General features: G+C 38.4%; 1 protein-coding gene across 2 annotated transcripts in view; it reads left to right on the top strand.

The window, feature by feature from the left end:
- LOC145995131 (protein Wnt-4-like) overlaps window positions 1-25,769 on the top strand; it is a 155,488-nt gene that overhangs the window by 57,488 nt on the left and 72,231 nt on the right. The window contains exon 1 of one of the 2 annotated variants that reach the window (XM_083131667.1): window positions 1,334-1,602. The exons of the other annotated variant lie outside the window; for it this stretch is intronic. Within the exon in view, the coding sequence (XP_082987793.1) occupies window positions 1,532-1,602 (71 nt within the window). The 5' untranslated portion in view covers window positions 1,334-1,531. Of the gene's footprint in view, window positions 1-1,333; window positions 1,603-25,769 lie in introns of those variants that run through there. 2 annotated transcript variants of the gene reach the window in all.

Raw genomic sequence — 25,769 nt, 5'->3', positions numbered from 1 at the left:
AGGAGAGAATGGAAATAATGAGTTAGAGAAAGTGAAAGAGATGAGGGGAGAGAGAGACAAGAAAGAAGAGGATTGAAGGAATGAGAGAGAGGGAGAGCGAAGGTGTGGAAAATAAGTGAACAGAGATAGACATAGAGAGAAAGAGCGAGACAGGGAGAGAGAGAGAGAGAGAAATTATAGAGGGAGAGAACAGAGAGGGAAGTGAAAAATTAGAAAAAGAAGAGAGACGAGAGAGATATAATGGGAAGAATGAAAGAAGAAGAGCGAAGGTACACAGAGAGAGGGAGGAGGGCGAGAGCGCGGGAAAGTGAGACACGAGAGAAAGAGTAAGAGGAAGGGGAGGAAGACAAGAGAGGAGAGAATGGAAAGAATGAGAGAGACAGAATATGCAGAGGACACAAGGGGAAAGTGAGATAAATAGAAATCTAGTATAGATAACGAGATGAAATTTCGATTAGATTAGTAAAAACTGCATGATTGTGGTACCCACTCTTCCTCTTTGAGGGAAAAAATCATAAGGATGTAAATTGAAGACCGACATTGAAGCCTGAAGATCACTGTCCCATTATATTTCACAGGGTTTTGAATGACTGATGTACACTGATGAGGATATTGGAAAACAAAAACATTCCAAGGAAGCAATTCCATATCTTCCGAACTATTTCTTTTTGTTCGAACCGTCGTAATTCGTGCAAATTTTCAGCCGGCAATCCGTCAAAGAGGGCGTCTACGATGAAACGCGCCGATATTCGTTCCGTGCTACTCCACAGGTTCATCCCGTCCTCTGCATACACTGACCATCATATCTCCCCTCGGGTGGAGAGGGTCGTTACAGTAAAAAGTTATTGCTGGTCTGAGTGGCGGGAGGGCTGAATCATCTATAGTTTGTAGCAATACTTGCCTTGATTTACTGCTATCCGGACCCTAGATCGATACCGTGGAATGACCCCCGCTAACCCACCCCAAATAAGTTAAGGCCCGAGAGGAAGGTATCCCAAGAAACGGGGGAAAGAAGAAAAAATGGGACAGGAAGGGAAGATAAGAACGAAGGAGGAGTTTTGCTAAATATTTACACCGGGTCAATGCATTCAGACAAGATGTCGGCCAGATTTCACAAAGTTGGGTCCGCACGGTTACCTTTCAAAGGGATTTCTTGGAATCCGGGGGTGGGGGGGACACCTGCTTCAATTCAGCCCCCGACACACGACAGTCTCTCAAGGCGGCGCCACAAGAGCCAACAATAAGGGAGGACGGGCCAATGAGAGGCGTTCTGGACCTCGCAGCGTACTCTTAATACAGCTTGTTGAGTTGTAGCGCAGTACCAGACGAGCGTCGGAGTGATTCGCCAGCTTGTAACGTTGCTGCGACCATGCTTGATACCACGAGGCCAAGACGCGCCTGCCAGTGCGCCGGTTTGATTGTTGTTGGTGCTTCCGTTTCTGAGCTCGCTCGCCTCCCCTTCTTCATCGGACTGCTGTGAAGTTATAGGAAATACAATCACTGTCTTGGAAATTTTGGTCACTGGATAGACATGGTCAGCGCTCGAAAACTTTTTCTGGCTGTCGCTGTTTTGACCGTTCACGTGGCTACGGGTAACTGGTGGTAAGTACATACGTTTCTTTTGATTGTATCTATGCTTGCCAACCCTCCTGGAATCGAAGTCGCTTTCCTGGTCTAAATTTGTTAACTACCGGAATGACGAGATTAAGAATTATTACATTTTTTTTATTATTTTGCTATTGGCATGCATTTACGGAGCGAAGAGAATTTGTTATTACAAAGCAAACAATTAAACCTCACAATAATATTGGCCTGCACAAGAGCTGCAGATAACCAAAACAAAGGCACTGTTGCATCAAAGTCTCAAGACTTTTCTCAGGGGTCCCGGTTTTGAATCCTGGTCTGTGTTCTTTGTGAGTGTCCCTTCATAAATTTCATAAAATCATGACTTACCCTCATCGTCGCGTTTAGCCAAAATGGCACAAATAACAAAAAAACAAATCAAATCATAACTTCTGTATTTCCCTCCATCCATTTTTGCTCCATTGAAAATAGATTTAGTTTTTTGTGGCTATGTTAGGGTATTCCTGTTGTTGTCGCCAGTTCAGAGTCGCGAGAAAATGAAATAAATTATTACTTACTTCTACTTAATTATTATTGTTGTTGCTAGGTTGTTCTGATCAAGTTGACTCAATTTAGCAGGACCACAACAGATGACAGCTGATATTCAGACATTAGTCTTACAGATTATTTTAATCTAATGAGTCTGAAGGCTGTAAAGAAACCTCCGAGAATTTTATTCTATAAAGTTGGCAAGTTTAATTACATCTGTGCCGTAATTTTCTATGCTATAGCAGTGGCGTATTCTAAAAATTTGACATGGTTTACCGCAACAAGTCTTATTTATTGAACATATTTATTATATATTAATTACATATCATGGAAACACCAATACAGGGATGCAAGTAGAACAAAAACAGAAGTGCGAAAACTTCTGTTTTTGTTTTACTTGCATGCCTGTATTGGTGTTTCTATATGTAATTAATATATAATAAATATGTTCAATAAATAAGACTTGTTGAGATCCAACAACTTCAAATTTTCCGTAAATTTCTATGTATATGAAAATAGGAGGTAACATTGGAGAATACACCACTGTGCTATAGGGCCATACGCGGAGATAACAAGATGCACTGTGATAACAATTTGTTCTTTACTATGGCATATTATCCGAAAGAGAAAAATAACAAAACAATGTAGAGATCTATTCTAATTCATGTCTTAATGAATCAATGGTGTATTTGAGAAGTTATGAGCAACTTCTATCGAAGCAATGTGATATTATATACACATCCCTGTCCAAAAATTTACAACCAGAGAGGACGATATGGCAACCAGAGGGAAGAGTTACCCCTCATCTTCCCGTTCCAATAACACCCTATTTATGGTAATGCACCCCGCTTCATAGACGTCACCAGAATTTTTTGTAGTTGGAGGGGTCACTCGGTTGATATTAATTGAATAGTAGAAATAATAATAATATTACAATTGTGGCCTCTTCGGTGGCGTAGTGGTGACGTAATTGCCTTGTAATCACGGGGTTCTGGGTTCGATAACCGTTAGAGATGCATAGTAGTTCGGAGCCTACTTTAAACTGTAGTTCCTATCCCGATTAGCCAATTTGTGCATCATGAAGTGGTCTTTAAACCAAACCTCAACTCAAATTACAATTATAACAATAATCTAGTAATGCACTTTTATTTTCATTGCTAATTTATTACTATTATATCATTTTGGAAACGTCTGATACACAAGTTGAGTGAAAGTCCGGCATAAATGTTCTACCTTTTCTCAGATTTCATACCATTAAAATGCATAGTTATTCTGTTATTAACTTTTACATGATAGGAGGAAATTTTAATTACGCAGTTTACGGTATGTGACTTCTCGCATAAAAATGAGATTTTTCAGATTTTGAGAACTAGCTGAATGAAATAATGAAGTTCTGATTACGTTTGTGCATTTTACACTCCAATTTTCGAGTTAATTCAGGTTGTTTTTTGTTTTTTTTTTGGTTATTCTGCTGTAATAGGCCCTAATAACTAAACTTGATTACTGTTATCGAATCTCAAAATAAAGTTTTTGATTTATTTCTAATATGTCATGGATGATGTCAATTTCCAGGGCGGAGCGATTGATTGGTTTTATCCCCACCCTCGCGATGCCTAAGGTTCTTGGTTAGAAAACTAGGTAAACCATGGATATTTATTTGTATTTGTAATCCCACATCTATTACATGCATTCATCACTCACGAGTACTATAGAGTAGCAGAAAAGAGACGTGAAATAACTCGAAATACAACTTATATTTATTACTTTGCTTTGTATTGTTTTGTGATGTGTGCCGTATTTATTTTCACGTTTCTTCTCAAAACACGAAGGTTCCCTAATTGACATTTGTATGTGTTTTTTAACTCGCAAGAAATAATAACGCATTAATTATTTCTTGCTCTATTATTTTCGTGGTTTCAAAATATCTATTCTTGAATTCAGGTATTACGATTGACCCACACACGGATCTCGGCGTACAGTAAATGCGATATAATTTGATGTTTATTGAAAACAGACGAAATGGAACAGACAACTGGCTTTTATTAAATTTGAATGCAGTGTATTCACTTATAATTAGAACTTTGCTATAATTGTACATTTCAAAGTGTGTTATAAAGGTAAATTCTACACAAAATCTTCATAAATTTCGATCTTATTGTAAAGCTGTAACCGGTGTTCTGATGGAACTGCAGGTGGTGTGTGTACACAGTTTCTGTTTTTCCTTGCAACCGTGTATATTTTTGTATGCATAATGCTTACGCAAATAAACTCTGCAATTAACTATTTATATATTTTTTAAATAGGATCTTTAGCTTTGTTGCGAAAATGTTTCCAAGAATTCGCCTGGCAGTAGCCACTAAAATGTTTAAAGACATTTAAAAAAACTGAATACTCAATTCCTTCAAAAATTAATATTTTTGCCCAGACAATCACTTCTTTACTTCTTCCAGTTTCAATTATATGTTTATGTTAAGTATAAATATATTATAGGTACTTAACCTTATAAGTTCACCATGGTTAGAGAAAATATAAAAGACTACATGAATGTGTAAAAGTAAACAAATGATTGATTCCTTAATTCTTATCATTACTGTACATTCTAATATTTCGTCGTACTGATCAGGGGTTAATCTTCAGACACATGCCACGTCATTTGACAAAATCTTTCATTGTATACATATGCAGCTGTGTTTCAAATACGTGCACATACCCCAGCAACTAACAAGATAGATCAAGAAAAGTGTGCAGTTTTGAAACCAAATGATAGGTCTCGAGCAAGTGTTAGCTGTCGGTCATAATCTCCACTGTATCATGTCCTGTCAGACAGCGATATTTTTTACATCGTCCTTACTTCTTGCGTTTCTACGAGTTCAGCAATAGCGCCAGAAAAAATGAGTGGGGAGGTTGAGGTACTTTCTGGGATGCAATCATATCACATACATCATACACACTTAATACCATACCAAAAAATGCGTATTTGAGTAAAAAGAACATTAAGTTATCAACTTAGAGTTCGCCACTGACGTTGTGACAGTTATTATTAGACAGTTATTAGAAACAGAGATTAAGTATTTGATGAACAGTTTTTGTTTGTAAATGTGAAGAAAATTAAAGAGACCTTTATTCTAAGTATGTACGGACATGCAAAGGAGAGGCAAAGGAGAAAAATATTTCTTGCCAGGTGACCTATAAATTATTTTGAAAGGGAAATCGAGTTGGTAATTTTCAAGCCTGGACAATGAATATACTTATCAACACAGCTTAATTGGAAACCAGTTTCTCAATACGAAGCATAAACACTATTTACAACTAAAATTTTAAGACTCATTATAATCTTCTTTACTCTGTAGCAGAAGGGAAAATACTAAATTTAATAATCCGGAGCGCTACGACGCCAGAGGTCCCGGGTTCGAATCCTGGGCATGGGTGTTCTTTGTGAGTGTCCCTTCATCAGTTGCATCATATCATCGCTCATCCTCATCTTCCAGTACCAAATGTGGCAGAAAGCGAAGTTAATTAAACAAAATCAATAAATCAACTAAATGCGATAAATGTGATAAATAATTTAGTGACTTAGATGTGTCAATAGAAATCCAAAATGATGCGCTTTGAATAAATGTTAGATCTGTGAACGATTTTTTAAAAATTAATGCTCTAGTTGAAAATTTTTCTCTACGATTTTCTATAAAATTTCTGTTCAAGTACAAGTGAAGTTACATTGAAATGTGTTTATAGATATATCTGTAAAATGTAGCTGATGTTCAAGGTATAAATATGAAACAGTATTTTATGAATAATGGCGCTGGTATATATAAGTATCTTAAAGGTGTATACCGTGTTGCGTCTCCACTCATTTTGAAGTTCAGTCTCTATTTCTTAACAGGACATTAACTTTTATGGCCCTATGAGGTAGAAAATGATTTGTTGCATTATTGGAAATAATTGTAAGTGGTCCGCTTCCATAACTTGCAAGAAATTAGAACACATTCAAGAAATTGTTGGAAACATCACTGCAATGCTTTTACCAGACTTGCATTCAAAATGGATTACAACTTGTAATATACATGAATTTCTTTTTCTTCATTAACGATTTTCAGATTATAAATCAACACTGTAATTTAAGATTAAAAGAAAATTCATGTTTGAATCCATACCCTCATTGTAAGTCGAAGCTTGTAAACAGAAATGGAAGAATAATATTGTAATCAGTATAATTTTATGCCTACATTTAAATTTACAGCGCTTGTCATTTCCACGCATATTTAATGAAATACACGATTTGTAGACATTTCTGTAGAATTTCTCTGCATGTACGGACTTCCTTTATACACCTCGGAAAGAAAATCATTAATCACAATCTTTCAGTTGCCGGAATGGTTCAGATCTGACAGCAGTCACAACGTTATTCTAATTATACCAATTGAGTCCAGCTCGATCAAATCACATTATTGTGTTCGTGGCCAAGACATTATGCAGTGGTCGTTTGCCTGCGTTATCACAGTGAGGACTTTCCATTGGACGCAAACCCGAAATATCCTTTGTCTCTATTCTCAAGCGAAACTTGGTTTCTTACGCACCAGTCGTATGCTAAGCGTAACAAATCACGTAGAAATGATTCGTTTTGATTTCCCTGTTGCAGGAGAGATCGTATTCCTCATTGTTAAATGCTACAGACAATTCGACAATCACCTGCGACTAATGTGTAGACTGACATTACAGTCCCTTCACCTTGAATGCCACTGCAAATAAGAGGAGGAGGGACCCACTAGACCACACACATTGTGTCAAGTCACTGGTCTGGATGCGCTACGCTTTGCTTTTGGTCATTCGTCTAGCTAAAGCACTTTTGTTGTCCTCGTAATTTTTTTTCTTCGTGGATGATGCGAGGTGTTCTTAATATGCTCCAAGGAAGAACTGTGTTGAGATTTCAAATATTTTTTTGTAGACTACGTTTTGCAGAGATGCGAAGTGGCGTGCTCAGCGTCACGCGCTACGAAGCCAAAGGTCATAGGTTCAAATCCCGGTTAGGTGTATCGTTGTTTGTTCATTCATTCATCAGGTCAATACGTAGAAAAGCGATCTAAAATAACATAACTAGGCAGCCCCGTTAGCTAAATATTTTGTCGCACTATGCAGGATTGTGGTTTGGCGCACTCCCCCTTCGCATTACCAAGCACCGACATCTTATGTGCATCCTTTGATATTTCCTTCGTATTAGATAGTTTGTGATATTTACATCCTACAAATTTTGAAATGAGGAAACAAAGAAAGTTTATTAAAAAGATATAGGTTATATTTAAAAATTTGTAGTTTACATTTCTGATTAAAGAAACGTTTACAATATTTAATAATATTTTAGTTATGTTTTAGTGTCTGAAGATCATTTTTAAACATGTTCTCTTTCTGCTACCTTGGAAAACACAAAATTCCAAGTGTAAATTTCGTCGCATATTCTGACTTTGTTGAAAAAGGTTTTGAATGGTGCCCTCTGTACATGGCGCCCTTGCTACGGGTCTAAGAAGAAAGAAGAAAGTGCCCGTTTCAGAAAGCAGTCAAATGCCATCCCCTTCCTTGCATCACTCTGCATGCTAACGAAGCTTTTGTGCGTGGAACCACAGCGTACTAACTTAGCGACATTCTATACCAAAGTGTATGATTCGTTCTTTCGCAAATACGTGTCGCTTGTATCGTTTCGGTGTGAAATCTCTCTTACACAAAACCGCGAGTGAATGCCATAACGTTTTAACATAAAAACAAACCAAGTTAACACATACATAAACACAAGACCGGAATAGGCCCTTGTTAGTTGTTCAAAAAAATTGTTTTCACACTATAGAAAACTCAGAATATACAATGGATGTGGTGATACAGATATAATCAGTAACACCATTTTTTGTATTTTGTTTTGTCCTCACTGGTGCAGAGTCCAATATACATACAGCCTCAGTTCTTATTTCAGTTTTAGAAATATTGTTGGTAGTTCTTCGTATAAGTTCATCTTCCCAAGTGTTTTTAAATGGAACAGATATATTGCCGGGCCCCGTGGCGGAGTGGTTAGCACATCGCGCTACGACGCCAGGGGTTCCGGCCTGAGCATGGATGTTGCAGAGTGTCCATTCATCAACTTCATCACATCATCACTCACCCCCATCTTCGCAAATTAGCCAAAAGTGGCACAAAAAGCGAAGTAAAATAAAGCAAATCAATCAATCAACAGATATATTAATTTATATGATCTGTAAAATGTTTCGTTGCTGGTATGAATATTTCTTCCTGATACACTCGTCACTGGTTTTGAAGGAAGGCGTGGGGAGCGAAATCCGCACACACCGAGCGGGAGAAGTTCTCCAGCAACAGGAGCATGTGTTGGGCGATAAACTTTCGCGGTGGATTAAAAATACCGTGGGTTCGACATCCTCTGACAGAACGCTAAAGCTGCTGCAAATAACTGTGCGTGCCGATAAAATAGAGAGTGTGTAAGATCATATTCCTAAGTCATCCAAGCTGCCTTGGTGGCCAAACTTGATGAGTTATCGACTTACCGAAAGTTCTTGGTTCGAGTCCCGGCTTTGTCGTGGATGCTCCTTTGTGAGTGTCCATTTATCAATTTTTATATAACCCCGATTCATCGTCACGATAGACCTGCAGAGACAGAAAAGCAGCGTAAAATAAAATACATATCTGGGACGTGGAAATTCTGATGCGTTGGACGGGGGAGAAAATTTTGACACACACACACACACACACACACACACACACACACACACACACACACACACACACACACACACACACACACATATATATATATATATATATATATAGTTCTATGTATATAAATTACATATTGTTAGTAGAGCTAATAGTTTTATATAAGCGGAAGAGATTAAACTGATTGTGATCTTCATGCTAATATTGAAATAAATACTATGAAGAGTATAATATTGAAGTAAATTTTCCTCTACGGTGCGGCACCCCTTATCAACGTTCTTGATAAAATACAGGTGCTAAGTCATTAATGATTGATTGATTTGTTGTTTTAGGTCCACTTTATAATCGGGACTGGACCTACAGTTTAAAGTGGGATCCGAACCACTATGTTTCTCCAGTGGGTATCGAACCCCGGACCCCTTGATGCCAAGTCATGACGAATAAGCTATTGTATAAAGTGGCAAGTTATACTGCATAACAAAAAATATGCGATCACAAACATAAGAATATGTACTACATAACAGTAAGATAATTTGCATATTTTATAACCTGTAGTTAAGTAAATAATTAACTTGGCACTAAAGACTATAATAAACTTTCGTTGTGTGTATTGCACACTTATTTTCAAAGAAGCGACGTGTTCAAATTTATATACTAACTTTAGTTTTCACTTTCGGCAATATAAGTAGTAGAAGCGTGAGTCGTGTAACTCACTCGTTTGTGTGTCGCATATGGACTTCCTATATTCATGCAAATTCATTGCGGCATTTTGCAACAGAGCGTGTGATATTGTAGCAAAGATGAACATTCAGATGTGTATTCTTAAGTCAATTTCGTGTCCTTGGCCAGAGTCCAGTCGTTCTTAGGAAGGAATATTTATTTGCTAGGAGCGAGAGGAAGATATCTGACAATCAGGCATACGAAAGCGAGAATTGAACACGAAATAGCTTTGTCCGGTTGTAAAAAAAGGAGGCTGTAGAATGATTAATTATACCATCTACCACCAGTAGCGGCGATTGGGTGCCAAAACGGGGGGGGGGGGGGGCAAGAACAGTTTACTGTCTACTATCTACCACATTCCTTACATATAAACGAAACTTACTGCAAACAATGAATTAATAATTATAAACATCGTCACAGGCTTGGTATTACATGACAAATTAACTACTATTGTTAGAGTATATCTTGTAGCAGCATAATAAGCTATTATGCCTTATATTTCAGTAAAGTATAAATGATGGCGAAGTAGTTTATAGGGTTGTTACAAAAATGGATACAGATTTTTGTATTTTAAATTTATATCAGCAAGTTAGAAACTTGTACTATAAGTGCACCCTGTGTTACACGGTCAAATTCTTCCTTAACATGCTGAAATGCAACTTCATTAATACTTGCACTTAGGCGAGGAGGGACAATTACGCACTAGTTGGACATTTATTTTAATATCGTCAGATTGGGCACTGCTATTTAAAAAAGGGTTTAGTACGCGAGAGAATATGAATTTCTTTCCACGTTGCAAGTGGAAACTGTTTTTCAAGTTGATTAGTAAGCTAGACACGATGTTTGAAAAATATGATTAATAGGTATTTACAGAATCCCATGTATTTCTTATGGGAAATGAACCTCAACTTCAAATTACGGCTAATCAAATGGGAGTTTCGACTTTTCCTTCTATTATGACATAGTTCAACGTGCCCTTTTCCGTCCATGTACTTTTCTACGACATTGGATGTTTGATATTCCCATGAGAACGAATAAAATAATGGTCCCATAAACCTAATGCATTTCTCCTTGCTTCATACGGCCAGCCTGGCAGTGTTGCCAAACCTACATAAAAGAGCTACATTTCACCATTAATAGAGCTAAATATGACTTTCAAGAAGCTAGATTAACGAAGGCTGCATAAAGTGCCTCCTAGGGTAATTTTAGGTGTCAGAGGGGTGAGGGCGCTGCCATTACCGTTAGCTTTAAAGTGATGGCAATTTATTCTTAGTTTTCACCGCCTAGATTTGGCGGCATCACCCATCTCAATAATCCAATGATATTCATATGAAATCGAAAATAAAGGATTCCCGGATAACAATATTGCCATCTTCACTTTAGTCATAGCGCTATATATAAAAATACCTGGAGAGGAAAGAGGGGGTGGGTGACGCAGCCTATATGAATATCGCGTCATGTGCAAGATGTACACTCATGGCAAAGATTGGTCTTTATGGGCCGGAGCCAGTGGTGGCATCATGGTGGGGCAGAAGGCGGTGCCACAGTTCAGTCAAACGAGTGCACGAAAGAGCCAGATCTGGCTCCAAAAGAGCGAAGTTGGCAACAGTGATCGGCAGCTGCCCCAGCGAATAAAGTGCTAATGAAGAATAAGACCAGACTTTTTTTTATATGAACCTAGAGGAATTCAGTAAAGCCAATATTAACAACTTCATATCCTTCTATCATAGGTAGGGAGGGACCTTGATTATTCTTTGAAATTTTCTTCAAAATCGTAGTTATTTTTTGTACTTCTCGATTTTATTTTTTTCCAAAATTCGCGGTTTATTTTAGCACATTTTCCTGCTAAATTTACCTACAATTATACCTTCAATGTGCTTTCAAACTAGTACTTTAAATTGGAGGCTACATGCCCTACACCTGTTTGTGATAGTTTGATACTCATGAACGTATTTTGAGGAATCTTGTTTCCATTATTTCTCACGCGATAATTACCGATGTTACGGTTCCCGTGTGACGGTTACTGCGCACTTGGTCATCGTCAAAATAACACCACTTTGCTCGGCAATGTAAAATGTTTTGATAGAAGGAGGAAAATCGTGAGAAACATCCATTTGCACGTACTTTAATGTATATTATTATTCCATGTATAACATGTGTGATAAGTAATTATTAAATGTATAACAAGCACCATAGTTTTCTTTCCTTTCGGATAAAATTGAGGAAGCCGTGCATGTTATACATGTGTAGATTGGTACATTTTGTTTTGTTTTTTAAGCCTAAAACTCAATAATGTTGGATTTTCGCGGAATCTTTCGTTTTTTAAGCACATTTCAATGTGTTGAAAGTCGCGGAAAAGGCCAAATTCGCGTTTTTTCGTGATTTTGAATAGATGAAAAAATGTGTTCAAAACGTGTCACTGCACTTAGATTAACACTTTCTTGCAGCAATTAATATTTTTCGGTACTATCGCGTTTGCTTATCAGATCTGAACTTCTTGGTGTCCAGCATTCGAGTGACCTGTTGTCAGTGTCTCCAACTTCCAATAAGTTTTGAAGGTGGAGGAACGACTTTTTTTTTTTAATATAATATAATATAATATCCTCTTTTGAGGAAGGGGGCAGAAAGCACCTTTTCTATCCAAAGTCTGTATATAATCCGTTGCTTGGCTAATTCCATTGTTTTAGTAGTAGACCTTATTTCAGACACTGATGAAGTTACACTCTTTTTGAGCTTCAATTCAAAATAGGGACCAAAGACAAGAGATCTTATAATCTGTAATTGGCTACTTGAAAGAGCATTAACCATTAATTTTGAAACCTGCCACTTGGTGGTGTAGCATCGAGTTATGCACTCGGTACATGAAATCCACCCGAACTTGAATTTTTGAGGATATTTGATGTTCTTTAAAGGAGGGTACAGATATTTTCTCGAAGAACTTCGTACTGGAGATGATACTTGTTCTACTTTTTTTCACTTTGCATGCTACTTCCATGTCGTCAGATGAGGTTGCAAATTATCCTGTACTTGAGACGACGACGTGCAAAAGAACGCAAGTAATTTGTGTTTCTGCAATGCCAACATTTGTTCAACTTGTTTGCTTTTCAAAGAGTGCTTGGAGACGAAGATTTCGTGGTACTTCAATGGCTGACTGCCACAGCAGAGTTCAAAATTATCGGCCGTAAGTCGCGAAATGCGACTAAGAATATTTCTTTACTGCCTGCCACGAATTATAAAGTAGCATATTTTGGCGATTAATAAAGGGTCGTAAATTTGCCAAGGTTCCAACCATTTTGATACTAACATTTTGTTACTTTTGATTGATCAATGAATTCGACTCTTGACTATTATTTTGTTCCTCTTTATTTCTAAAGTAAACGTTATGATGATGTACTTAATATGCTGAGATTGTGTCGTTTAATATTATGATTGTAAGAAGAATTACAAATCTCTGCCGTAAGCATTTAATTAGTGTCCTAGGTTCTAATCCCACGTAGTTTCTTTGTGTTTCTTGATTTGTTTTACTAATATTGCCACTAACCTGGAAAGGAACAAAAGTGTTGAAAAATATGAGCAACTAAAATGCAAAATTATATTTTATATTGAACATTTACATTACGCTTATTATGTATTGTTTGAATCAGTATTTTGAAATTTCGTCCTGAATGGTTTTAAATTGCACCTAAATTTCGCTGTGAAGTTTCAGCACCCTGTGGCAGAGATAATGAAAAACACGTATCAGTACACATGTGTTCTTATGCAGACATGAAAAAATAAATTTCAGACGAAGAACGGTTCTATCCCGAATCATTAGCGTACGCAGGATTTTATCAGGGGGTGTGGGTTATTTCTAAAACTTTCTATAAATTCACACTACCATTGTTTTATTATACTTTAATTAATAATAATACTTATAATTAATTAATTAGTTGAATTACTTCTAATAATACTACTAATAACACTACTACTATTAAGTCGTAGAGATCTACATAAATATAGTATTTATGAAAGCAATAGAACGAAATTAGTTTCTAGTCATTCGATTTTTATCAAATTCTGGGAGCATTTTTTTATTTCTTTGTTACGAAATAATTTTCTGGTCAACGAGGTGAGACATTTTAAGTGTGAAGGAAATCCATAAAAACAAGAAAATATATTAAAATAAATTGAAATAATCAAAGTATATAACTCATCCAAGGAGCTGCCATGGTCTGGTCGGTAGAACGTCTGACAACCACGCGGGAGATCTGGGTCCGATTCCCGGAATTCATTGGAATTTTTCCGACTTCTTCCCGCATAAATGTCCCCGATAATTCACATCTGGATTGTCTCGCTGTTCTTACCAAGACATTTTTCAATAGTTAAGCGTATTGTAGAATGCATAATTATCTAGTCAACAAGGTGACACTTTTTAAAGAGAGACATTCAAAAGTGCCACCGTAAACAATGGGAAAGCGGACTGGTGACTTTATTATTGTCTGCCTAGCCTTTGTCTATATATTAGCCGCTTACAATGAACTAAGAACTTTCTTTAGTTAATTCTCATTGTTCACACAAAAGAAATGCATGTTCATTGAACACTGGCATACTTAGAGGGGTGGCAGTCCCTACCGAAATTTTGAGAAAATCAGAATTCTCAAATAAAAATCCGTTAAGAACTTTAAACAATCAAAATGTGTAAATGCGAAACCTCTTTTAAAGTGAGTCCCAATTACCTGAGTTCTCGTGCGAGAATTTACTGCAAGACCGGTAAAACGAGAAACTTTGCAAGGCATAGGTTGTCCCATTCTAAGAGTTTTTCATTATTTTACTTAATATATTACTATCTTATTAACCAAAAATACAATACTTAAAATATTAATTATTATTTGGGAAAAGCCTATGTGTTTGTCATATATTGAACTGATTACATTTGAAACTACGACATTATACTTTTATCATAAACAGCTTTACATTGAAATATCTAATGGGAATATTTGTGTTATAGTTTTAAATTACATTTTAAAGAGGGATAAAGTTATCTCTGCCAGGGATGAAAATTTAGCTTTGTTGTCAGGAAAATCCGTGTTGTCTCCCTGTTAAATCACACCAGTGGCGTACGCAAGGGGGGGTTACCGGGTTTAAACCCCCCCCTTGAGCTCTTGAAATATTATGGAAAATGGTGTAGAAAAAATTAAAAATGGCTAATTTATCACAGTCAAAGATCTGCGACAGTAATAATAATAATAATAATAATTTGGATTATTATTCCCATGCAGCATGAAGAAAAACACAACATTCCAAACACAATCTAAGCGGCCGCAAAGTTCAATTTTGCAATTTTCTTTTGCAAAAAGTCGCGCAGTGACTCTTGCGAGAATTGTGAAAATTCCTTGCTTCGTCCTTATTGCAAACGTTCTTCCTGGTACTGATTTCACATCCCCTTGTGAACTCTCAAGTGATGCTGAGTCTACATCCACATCATTAAATAATGTCGAAGAAGTCTTTTGTGAATCACCTAGAAGGGATAAATGTGTTGGAATGTCTATAAACTTACTTTACAACGAAAACATAGACTCAGTGGAATTTAGCAACATGTATTCTCGCGCTTCATCATCACCCTGGGTGAGTTCCATAGGTAAAGGTAATGTAAATTCCCCCGTGTATATAGCACCGTGCCATGAAGTCACACATAGTGGTGTGGTGGGCCCCAAAGATTCTTGATCTCGAACAATTTTGCAGGTGATGTGATCAGCACCATGCTCCGGCAGCCTTCATCCCCCAAGGTTGCTCTCAGATACCCATAGGCTGGGTGCGGAGACAAGGCTGGATAAATTCCAACCAATTCCGGGAATCGAACCCGGATATCCCACGAAGTTGTCAGACTAGACCAGCGCGGCTCCTTGAATGAGTTTCATATTTCGATTATTTCAATAAATTTAATATATTTGCTTGTTTTTATGGATTTTCTTCACACTTAAAATGTCTCACTTATCATATACAAATAACCGTTGACTAGACAATTATTTTGAAACAAAAGAATTGTAATTTTGTTCTATTTCTTTCATAAATAGCAGCTGCATTAGTAGTAATTAAACTAATTAATTAATTATAAGAATTATTAATTCATTTATTATTATTATTAATTAATTAAAGTATAATAAAACAATGGTAATGTGAATTTGTAGAAAGTTTTCGAGATAACACCCCCCTTGATGAAATCCTGCGTACGCTACTGAATCACACTATGACTACAATTAAGTACAGTTTACCCTTAGTATAATTGCCATTATATTGAAGTATTTTTCATAAAAGAGAATATTTTTATGCATGTGTATGTATTGTTGATCTGATCATTCATTCGATTGAAAAGAAATGTCCAGAAGGAGTACCAGAAGGGGAGGTTTGTTTAACAACACGAAAATCCTATTATCGTCCACCTGCAGGTGTAGAAAGGCTAGGCCACCCCCATCTGTCAAAGTCGTTATTTGATCAACGTGATGTATCACCTGTGAAGGAAGTCAATCTTGAAATCCAAACTATGCAGTCCATGACTTTTAGCAATTCAGGTATAGGGCGAATCCTCAGGAGAGGAAGAAATGACTAGTTCTCACGCCCAAAATTCTTTTCCTTAACTATCCTCTCCAAATAGACTGTCCAAACTTACAACAGTACCAACTCTTCCTTTTTTCTTCTTTGGTTTGTATTTACTTCACAGATCAAATCGTTAAGACACGAAGGTTCCACAATCAGGGTCGATCTTGAACTACGGTGCAGCGACATGCTTGTATTTGTTCTGTATTTGTGAAAGGTCATAGAGAAAATAAGATTCCTAGTAGGTCGAGTTATAATCCAACTTATTCGATTGAGTTTCTTTTATTCATTCGCGTCCGGAACAACCTAAAATAATATATTTCACAAATATAATTTCATTTCAGTTACAGTAATACGAGGCTCTGGCGTCTGAAACCATGGCCAGTATAATCCTCTATAGGACTGTCCTTATGTGTTTGTGGTTGTCCCTTCATCTGCTTCATCTTATCACCATTCATTTTCATCTTCGCAATGAGCCAAAAGTGTCAGAAACGCGAAGTAAAAAATCATTCATTCATTCATCCACGCATTCACCAGTTACAGTAATTTGCGTTAATTGTAGTATGGGACTGATACAAGTAAGGCCGTCGCAGGCACTGGCGTACGCAAGGGGGGCTGATGGAGTCACAGTCCATCCCGAATTTTGAAATGATTCCCAATTATCATAGCTTTCAAGGCGAATGTAAGAAATTATAATTACGAAATACTTATAGTGTATCCCATCCCTACTCCCTACGATATCCACCTTAACAATCAAGCCCCCCTACGGATAAAAAGTCCTGTGTATGCTAGTGGTCGCCCGACCCTGTGGCCGAGTGGTTAGTACATCGCGCTGCGACGCCAAGGGTCCCGGGTTCGAATCCCGGTCGGGCTTGGTTGTTTGTGGATGTCCATTCATCAATTTCATCATTTCATCACTCATCCCCATCTTCGCAAATTAGCCAAGAGGCACAAAACGCGAAGTAAAATAAACTAAATCAATCAATCAATCATGTGTATGCTAGTGGTCGCAGGAACACAATAACTTTTTTTGTGAGGGATTGCACTATTTTGGAGAGGGAGGAAAATACATTATCTTTTCAAAATCTTCAATTTCCTTTTAGCAGTCCGCCTTCTCATTGGTGTTCTCGAAGGTGGGAAAATCATCAGTTAAGTTACCAAAGCGTGAAATCAAGTAAATAGCATAGTTCTACTAGATACGTTGATACGCAGCCAAACTACGTCGTCAAAGGAAGTTGGATACGTTGGAACAGTCAACAGTGTGCTGATGATCATATCCCCACCGCTCTTTATGACATTCCACGATACTGTTCGTATCTCGCCCCAGAGTAAAAACAGGCGGAATGGGCAGTTGAGTTTTTTGCACAGGCAACATCAGCTCCACCTCAGCCCCTCTGAGGAAAGTCGAAGTGGAACTCGCAGGAAGGACTTATTTTCGATCAAGGGCCACCGGAGACGCTTAAGTTCCGCTGTCCATGAAAATGAATTTCGTTTTATTCAGCGACCGGCCGTGATGTTGAAAATTTTCGCGTCTTCCGGGTCGTTGCCTCTTTGTTGACAATAATGGAGGTCGAAAGAGGAAGTGTTCTAACCTCCATTTAATCTTCCTGCGTCCGAAGAGCACTCGCCATTCCTACCTTTATCTCCTGCGGGAAGCGAAGGCTGCAGGAGCGTGGAACGAGGGGAGTGGACGTTGATAGCCAGCTCCGCGGTGCCAGGAAGCACTTTTCGTGAGATACTCCGAGATGAGAGTTTGTTACGTGGAGGTTCTTCTTCGGCATGGGGTCGGACAGTGCGTAGAGTGATTCGAGTAGGAGGGCCGGGCGATTGCAATTCATTCTGCGTCCAGGCGATTGTCAGTTCAGGAGAGGAGATCGCATTGTGATGTTCCTGGTGCCAAAATGTTTTCCACAGCATGTTCTAAGCGAGCGGCTTGGTCCCTGCAATAACAAGGCAACGGGGAGGTTAGATTTTTGTAACCGTTCGCCGACCTTCGAGGCGGAATGTTTAGCACAGCACGCTACGACGCCAGGGGTTCGAATCCCGTCCTGGGCATGAGTGTTCTGTGTGAGTGTCCCTTCATCAATTTCATCATATCGTCACATCCTTATCTTCACTATTAGCCAAATGTTTAAAAAAAGCGAAGTAAAATAAACAAAATCAATCAATCTTGTAGCCGTTCGGTAGGAAATTTGATCCTCGCGTGCGAGAACTATAGGAGTCCAACCAATCTCCCTGCCTTTTCAAATTGACTCTGAAAGTTCTGAATTCGAGTCCCTGGCATGTCTTGAACGTTTGTTGTCTTTCATTCATTCATCTTTCATCATCATTGTCGTCCATCGTTAACCTTGCATTTCTCTTATTTTTTCCGTCGCTTTTCTGACCATTGTAGCTAATCGCAATAAGGATGAATGGTGATTTGATTAAATTGATGAAAATGTACTGACAGAATTCGAACTTGGAACCTCCGATGCTGAGATCGTGAGTCAAATACTGAACGCACTCGGCAACAGGCAATGAAGTAAAAAAAGAAAGAAAGCCTTTTTGTTCCAATTCGCGTGCCGCGATTGCTCTGAGAGAGAGAGAGAGAGAGAGAGAGAGAGAGAGAGAGAGAGAAATAAAATCATTCTCCCTCCCCCTTCTGTTTCTGCTTAGTCTCTCTCTCTCTCTCTCTCTCTCTCTCTCTCTACAAAGGGCGGCTTGGGTTATTGGATAGGTTTGAGACTGAAAGTGAGAGTTAGGAGAGAGAGAGGTAGAGAAGGAAAGAAGAAAGCAAGAGAGAAAGAGAAATATCTCTTTCTTCCTCTCTCCCGATCTCTTTCTTTCTTTCTCTTTCTATTTATCTCTTCCTTTCACCCTGTCTCTCTCTCTGCCGATCTCTATCGATTCCCCAGAGAGCGAGAGAGATTGGAAAAGAGGGAGAGAAGGAACTAATACAGCACGCTTTGTGTTTATTCCTTCACACCTTAAAGAGCACAAATAGGAAAGTTTAGGTTAGAAAGTTATTTTTTGTGCATTCCTAGGGAGAAATTTCGCATTTAACGAAAAGCATCACTAATTGACAATTGGATCTTGGTTTTCCTTAGTCACTCCAGACGAATACTGTAATTGTACCTTCACTCGAAGTCAAGGATATTGCCTCCTCACTTGCTTGCCATTTTTACTACTTCCACATCCTCTTCGCCATTAGACAGTTGTACAAATACAGGGGTATCCACTCTCCGTGAATTGTGTCTGAATTTCTTCACAAATGTGAAAATAATTTGATGCACCTAGTAAGCCAAATCCTGCAAAGTCTTGACGACCAATGACTACAGTGTTGAGAGCAAACGTGGCAATTCATGCCATGACACCATGTCTTAAGTTTTCCTATTTTGCAAAATATGAACTGCTTTTTGACCAAAATTCAACTACAGATTGACCAAGATGAGGTAAACCCACGTGGCGCTGTCGTCGAATTTTCAACCAGAAGCCAGCGGAAGGAGCGTATGCGATGCAACAGCTGTTTCCATGCCCTTGCGTTGCCAAAATGTGCGGCATTCTTCAACACTGATTAAATCAGTGCCAAGTATTTTAATCATCATGAACGGATAGTAGGGGCGTAATATTTAACGTTGTTAGGTTTTTGACAACGATGCAAGTGAGGAAAATATACATTTGGCAACACTGGGCACTCGGACCCAAGAGAAGAGAAAGCGGGAGGAGGAAACAAATGACTGTCAACTTTGGTTCGCGAGTTTGCATGAGCTATTCCCATCTTGGTTGTGCTGTAGGCTTGGTATCGCTTCTTCACATTGTTCCTCATTCATCTGTTGTTGTAACAGACCATTTTAGTTACAACATTATTGAACGTTTTAATTTTCTTATTTATTTCGTGTAAGAATAATCATTTCCTATAATTTATACTTCGTTATTATAAACTGGTCAGTACAAGTAACAATTTATTCACATATTATTTCATTGGAAGCACGTTACACGATTGTTCGAATCTCACTTTAACCTACCTGTAGGTCCAGTCCAGATTAGACTATTCGAGCATAAAGTGGACAAGGAACAAATTATTCACGTACTTTGTAAATGTAATCCATAAGAGGTAGAGGAATGGAGGGGATTAAGGAATACCATTTTGTACATGGTAATAATTTCATGAGTATTTATGCAAAATACATAATTCTTATATGACAACACAGGTAATATAATGCTGTTTATTATATAGTGTCAAGAAGTTCTACTTACGGATACAAAAAATGTAATCACAGAGAAACGAATAAGAAAAAACAAGCGGGGGTTATGGAATAGGAGGGGTATATGGAATACTATTTACTGCAATTGTCATTATAGGCTCATTTGCAGAAATCGCAAATGTAAAGGTCTGTTTCACAGCCTGAACAAACTTCATGAGCCCACATGTGGCACATAACACATTTTACCCAAGCGTCTACCACGAAATGACTTGATACGACAGCGAAAATTACTTTCATTCTCAAAATTTAACATTGCATACCTACACGCTATACCATGTTATTATACTAATTTGCTATGTGTTTCATATTATCCAATTAGAAAAACATACCTGTAAAACTTCCTCGAACATACAAAACACCTTTGACCCAGTACAGCAACACACAAACAATTATCAGCACAACGCCATACACTGACGTAATAAGCCTTCTTCAACGATGTAGTATAGACGGCCAGCACAAGAGTGCAGCACACAGCAGAACAGTTATAGGGGTATTCCATATACCCCTACCTATTCCATAACACCTCCTTTCCTCTACTATTTATAAATATTTATTTTTCCTTCCGCAACATACCGTGGTGCCATATGGGGGATGCCAAGGGTCCCTGGTTCGAATCCTGTATTTTGTGAATGGCCCTTCATCAATGTCATCACATCACCCATTCTTATTTTCGCAATTAGAGAAAAGTGACAGAAAAGCGAAGTAAAATAAATCAAATCAATCAATATGTGGGAGGAAGTAGGGCTCCACACATTCACAGTCACATCCATTTGTTTAGGTGATGTGAATAGCACCATTCAACGGCCCCTTTATCTCTAAGGGTTGCCCTCCGGTAACGATGCGGGGAGAACCCCAGAGCCACTTCATGCGGGGACATTGTTGCTGGACAGATTCTAAATCACCCATCCGGGGAATCGAAACAGGGTCTGCTGCCTGGCAGTCTTGACTGCCGCGGTTCTTATAAATAAATATTTATTGTAAACTGCTAATAACAGTTAATTCCAATAAACAGTAAAACTTTTAGCCTTGACTTTGAAAATTTGTACTTGAAAACCTAGAATTACGCGTATATGTGAATTGTATTTGGGTCTTCCAGTAGCCACTCTGAAATACAAAACTAAACTAAAATCTATGGTGCAACGACACTTTGTAGGCCAAGATGCTTTTCATTGAGTGGCGCGGTGCGTTTTCATGTTTTCTGGATTGCGAGACCGTAATTAGCTACAGTTCCTTTCTAGAAGCTCACCAATTGTCCTCAAGTTGCTGGGTGGACAATGAAACTTGGGAGCTCTCGCGACGGATCGAACCTGGGATCGCTAGCCCCAAAGCCAAAATCACTACAAACTGGCCCCCACGGTAGAATTAACAGTCCAATATGGCAAAAGCTCGGAGACCCCCCAAAAAGTATCAAGTCAGAGGGGGGTGGGGTATATAGGTCAACCCTGCTCTCGGATTGGTGCATGCGTGAACCCAGCCTGACGGTAGAGAAAAAAAGTGAACCGTCTTTTGTGAAGAGCATTAAAAAGGTGATTTATCTCTCAGGTTTGAATGTTTTAGCACCACGAGAAGGCCACAGATGGTCACTCGAAGCGAAAGAACAATGCGGGCGTTCGTGCCAAATAGGATGCGAAACGCGTGAGGCCTTTTTAAGTCATCCACCGCATTAGGATTTGCCCGCAGGGGTGTCTGAAATGCGGCGTTAATCCAAGAGACGCCAGGTTCGAATTCATGCTAAGTTATTAATATAGTTGATAAGGACTTGCATTATTTAACGACCACATAAGGGCGATGGTGGTAAGCCTCTTAGGAGATCCAATATTAACTAAGCAAAAGGGCTGTGATTTTTGCAGTGAGGGTTGTCGAATACACAAGTTTTCCTGAACAAAATGTTACTGGCTACATGTCTGTTGCCTACAGTACTAGATTTCCTACTAGCTACTGAACCAGTTACCGAACCCAAGTTCTTACTTTCCAACTCGCCCAATTCGACTCAAAGAGACTTCAACGCATACCTGAAATTCAAAGCCTGCGGATAATGTTAGACATTCGATCCATACGTCAGTGTACTTTCACATCCGTGCAACTTTGGTGAATTATCATTCTGACAAAAAAATGATGCATTGATTTGTTTTATTTGACTTCGCATGTCTGCCACTTTTGGCTCATCTCGAAAATGAAGATGAATGTTTACAAGATGAAATTGACGAAAGGGCAAACATAAACACGTTTTGACAGGAGCTCAACGCTCTACGACGCCAGGGCCCGAGATTGAATCCAGGGTGTTCTTTGTGAGTGTCCCTTCATGAATTTCATCACATCACCATTCATCATCATCTTCGAGATTAGGCAAAAGTGGGAGAAAAGCGAAGTAAAATATACCAAATCAATCAATGAATCAACACAGGCTCTACAAGCCTCCCCGATGGCGCAGTGGTAGTGTAATCAAGGGGTCCCGGGTTAGATACCCGGTGGAGGCACATCGTTGTTCGGATCGCATTTTAAACTGTAGGTTCAGTCCCGATTAGCCTTAATGTACATAAAGGGGACTTAAACCTCCAACTCAATCAATCAACACAGGCTATACACGCCAGAGCTTCGTTAGTCTGCAAGAATGCAGGCCAGGGTGTAGTACGCGGAAGAGAGGTTGACATTTGGGCGATTTGAGATAAGTCACTCCTTACACCCCAAGAAATGATTCTGTTTTTCTTTACACAATAGTCACTAATATGATAGATTGCTCGAATAACGTTCCCGTTTCTAAGATACGTATTCTGGAAACGTTTAGTCTGTTGATTTTCATTCACAACGTTCATGGATTACAAATTAATACATGTTTTGTACGTTCCTCTTAGAAACGAAACATTTTTTTAATATTCTTCTTTCCAAGAGTAATACAAGACAATTTTTTTTAGATTTTGCGAGGAAAAACAGTAGCGTTGTTGGGAAGTTAAATTCAGTTGAAATGTTTTTATGGTTAAGCATTTTATCATGTCTGCACGCAATTATTCAATAACGAAGCTACGAAATGAACCCTGCAAAAACATCGAGTTGTGCTCTCGTCGTCTTGTTCTTGTTCCTCACGAGAGAACTTGCTAAGGTAGAAGAGGTTTCTCGTGACGCTCAGAGGCAAGTGAAAAAAGAAGCGCCACATGCTATTGGAAACATGTGGGGGGGAAACGTCTTCATAGTTTACATTTATTGCACAAAAATGCCCAAATTACACGTTGTGTGTTTCTGGAAACGGGCTCTGTTGAAGGCTATTGTGCCCGCGGGTTTTTGCTAGCATGTAATTATAGTCGGTTGGCCGCACCCCATTGTGGTTCTGTAACCCACTTCCAGGTTTTAAGTCGACTAGAAAAAATCCTTCGAGACAGCACAAAGGTATTTTAATTTACTTAAGCTCGAACTTACCCGGTGAGTCCGGTGAAATGAAGCTGTCTATCAACGCAAACCAGTAGTAAGACCATCATTATACGTTCATGCAAATCACTCATGCACAAGATAGTGCAGCTTGCATTGGCACAATGGATCTTCTTGGTACAAAACCGAAACATTACAAATATTCTGGAAACATTGCACATACATGGAAGGCAAGGTGATGTCTGAGTTTAAAAGTATGGTCACATTAGATCCGGTTTTGGTCGAACTTTTGCACTGCAGAAAGCGACTAAATGAACAACATGTAGTAACTACATGTGAGCCGTCAAACTGAACCCAGCCACTCGGGCGTGCATGGCCGTGTTTTACTGATCCCGGAATGGAACTTAAACATTTTTTTTCCGACCGAATTTGCCAGCAGTGCAAATTTGCAAATTTCGGCTAATTGTGAAGTCGATAGAGGTACATAGTGCTTCGGATCCGCTTTAAAGTGAAGGTCCAGTGTGGATTAGTCCATATGCATAAAGTAAACTTAAAACAAATCACAATCAAACCTTGCGCCCGCAGCAAGCTGATTAATAATAATTACATTAATATTGATGGTGCAAAACATTTTGACATTATACTTATGCTAGGAATAGAATTTGATATGGCTGCTGTAGAGGAAATTCAGAACGGACGCAATATTTTTCTTCAGATTTTTAGCGTGAATCTTCGCAAGGAGAGATATTTTGGGGGGAATTGTTGAGACTCAAGGTGTGTCTGAGTTTTAATGTTACCTTTTATCATTTTTATATGTTAAATACTTCAGAGATGTAGGGAGAAAAGCGTCCTGTACCGTAGGCAGGGCATCACCTACCATAGCCTTCTTTATCTTAATTCTCATGCTGTTTCACACGAAGCCGTAAATCTTCGATGTTATATTACACTTCCCTCTGCATCTAATCCCGGCTTCACTTTTAATGTTCATCGTCACCTTAGTCTGACGGAAGATTTAAGAAAATAAATGATTCTTTTCTGAGAGATGAGAGCAAGGTTTTGGACGTTAGTGCATTTCTGGCATGACGAAACTTATCTGCGGAAACGACTTCGAGCATTTGGCAGTAAAAGAATACCCGCAAGGGATCAGACACTGGGCTACAGCGACTCACAGAAAATTTCCAGGAACTTAAGATGTGCGAAAATTAATACCAGCGCTTGGATTTAACAGTTGAAGCATGAAATAAGATTTCCAATGCAGACGAACTGAAGAAGTCATTAATGCACTTAAGCCCACATCAACAGTATTTATTGTCCAATGCATTAGCAGTCCACAAAGAAGCTATGACTTCAATTCATAATGTGAATTTTTATGGAAGATATCATGCAGATATGCAAGTACTGCAGTACTGAAAGTTGCTTACTTCAAAAAGTCAGATACGTTAAGTGTATATCATGGAACATGTATATTTTTAGGGATTTGATTTTAAAGAAAAAATGAAGACATAATGCGGAAATGTGATGTCATTAGTCTGTGGATTGATAGACACTAACAACTCTCAAATAGATAGGCAAAGAGGCACCAAAAGATACAAAATAGGCACTTATAATAAGCACTAAAATTGGTGGACATGTGCTAATTTGCCTGTATTAGACACTTATAAACCAATTACATATCTTCTAAATAGACACTTATGAATGAAAAAGACAACACAGGCACTCTATTCGTACACAACCTCTCTAATGATTGATTGAGGTGTTAGAGCTTTTATTTGAGATTTAGTAGATCTGTAGTAGACTGATGTGATGGCAATCTGATCAGCTGTTACAGATTAATTTTCCTGCAACCCACTCTGATTGGTTATTACCAACAGATTAACGGACATGGCCAAAGGAAAGAAACGAACCTCGAAATCCAGCCAGAATATATGGATATTTAAATGATTTTTCATCAATTTCTCATTTCAGCACTCAAAAAAACTTCGAAATAGCCAAAAGCATGCACTGTAAAACTCATGCATTCCTCTCAGAAATGGCTTGAAACTGTTTTTA

Source organism: Lepisma saccharinum, chromosome 11 (assembly GCF_977018435.1).
Source record: "Lepisma saccharinum chromosome 11, izLepSacc3.1, whole genome shotgun sequence".
Classification (NCBI taxonomy): Eukaryota; Metazoa; Arthropoda; class Insecta; order Zygentoma; family Lepismatidae; genus Lepisma; species Lepisma saccharinum.
Note: the sequence above shows the minus strand (reverse complement) of the source record. Positions and strands in the feature narration are given on the sequence as shown.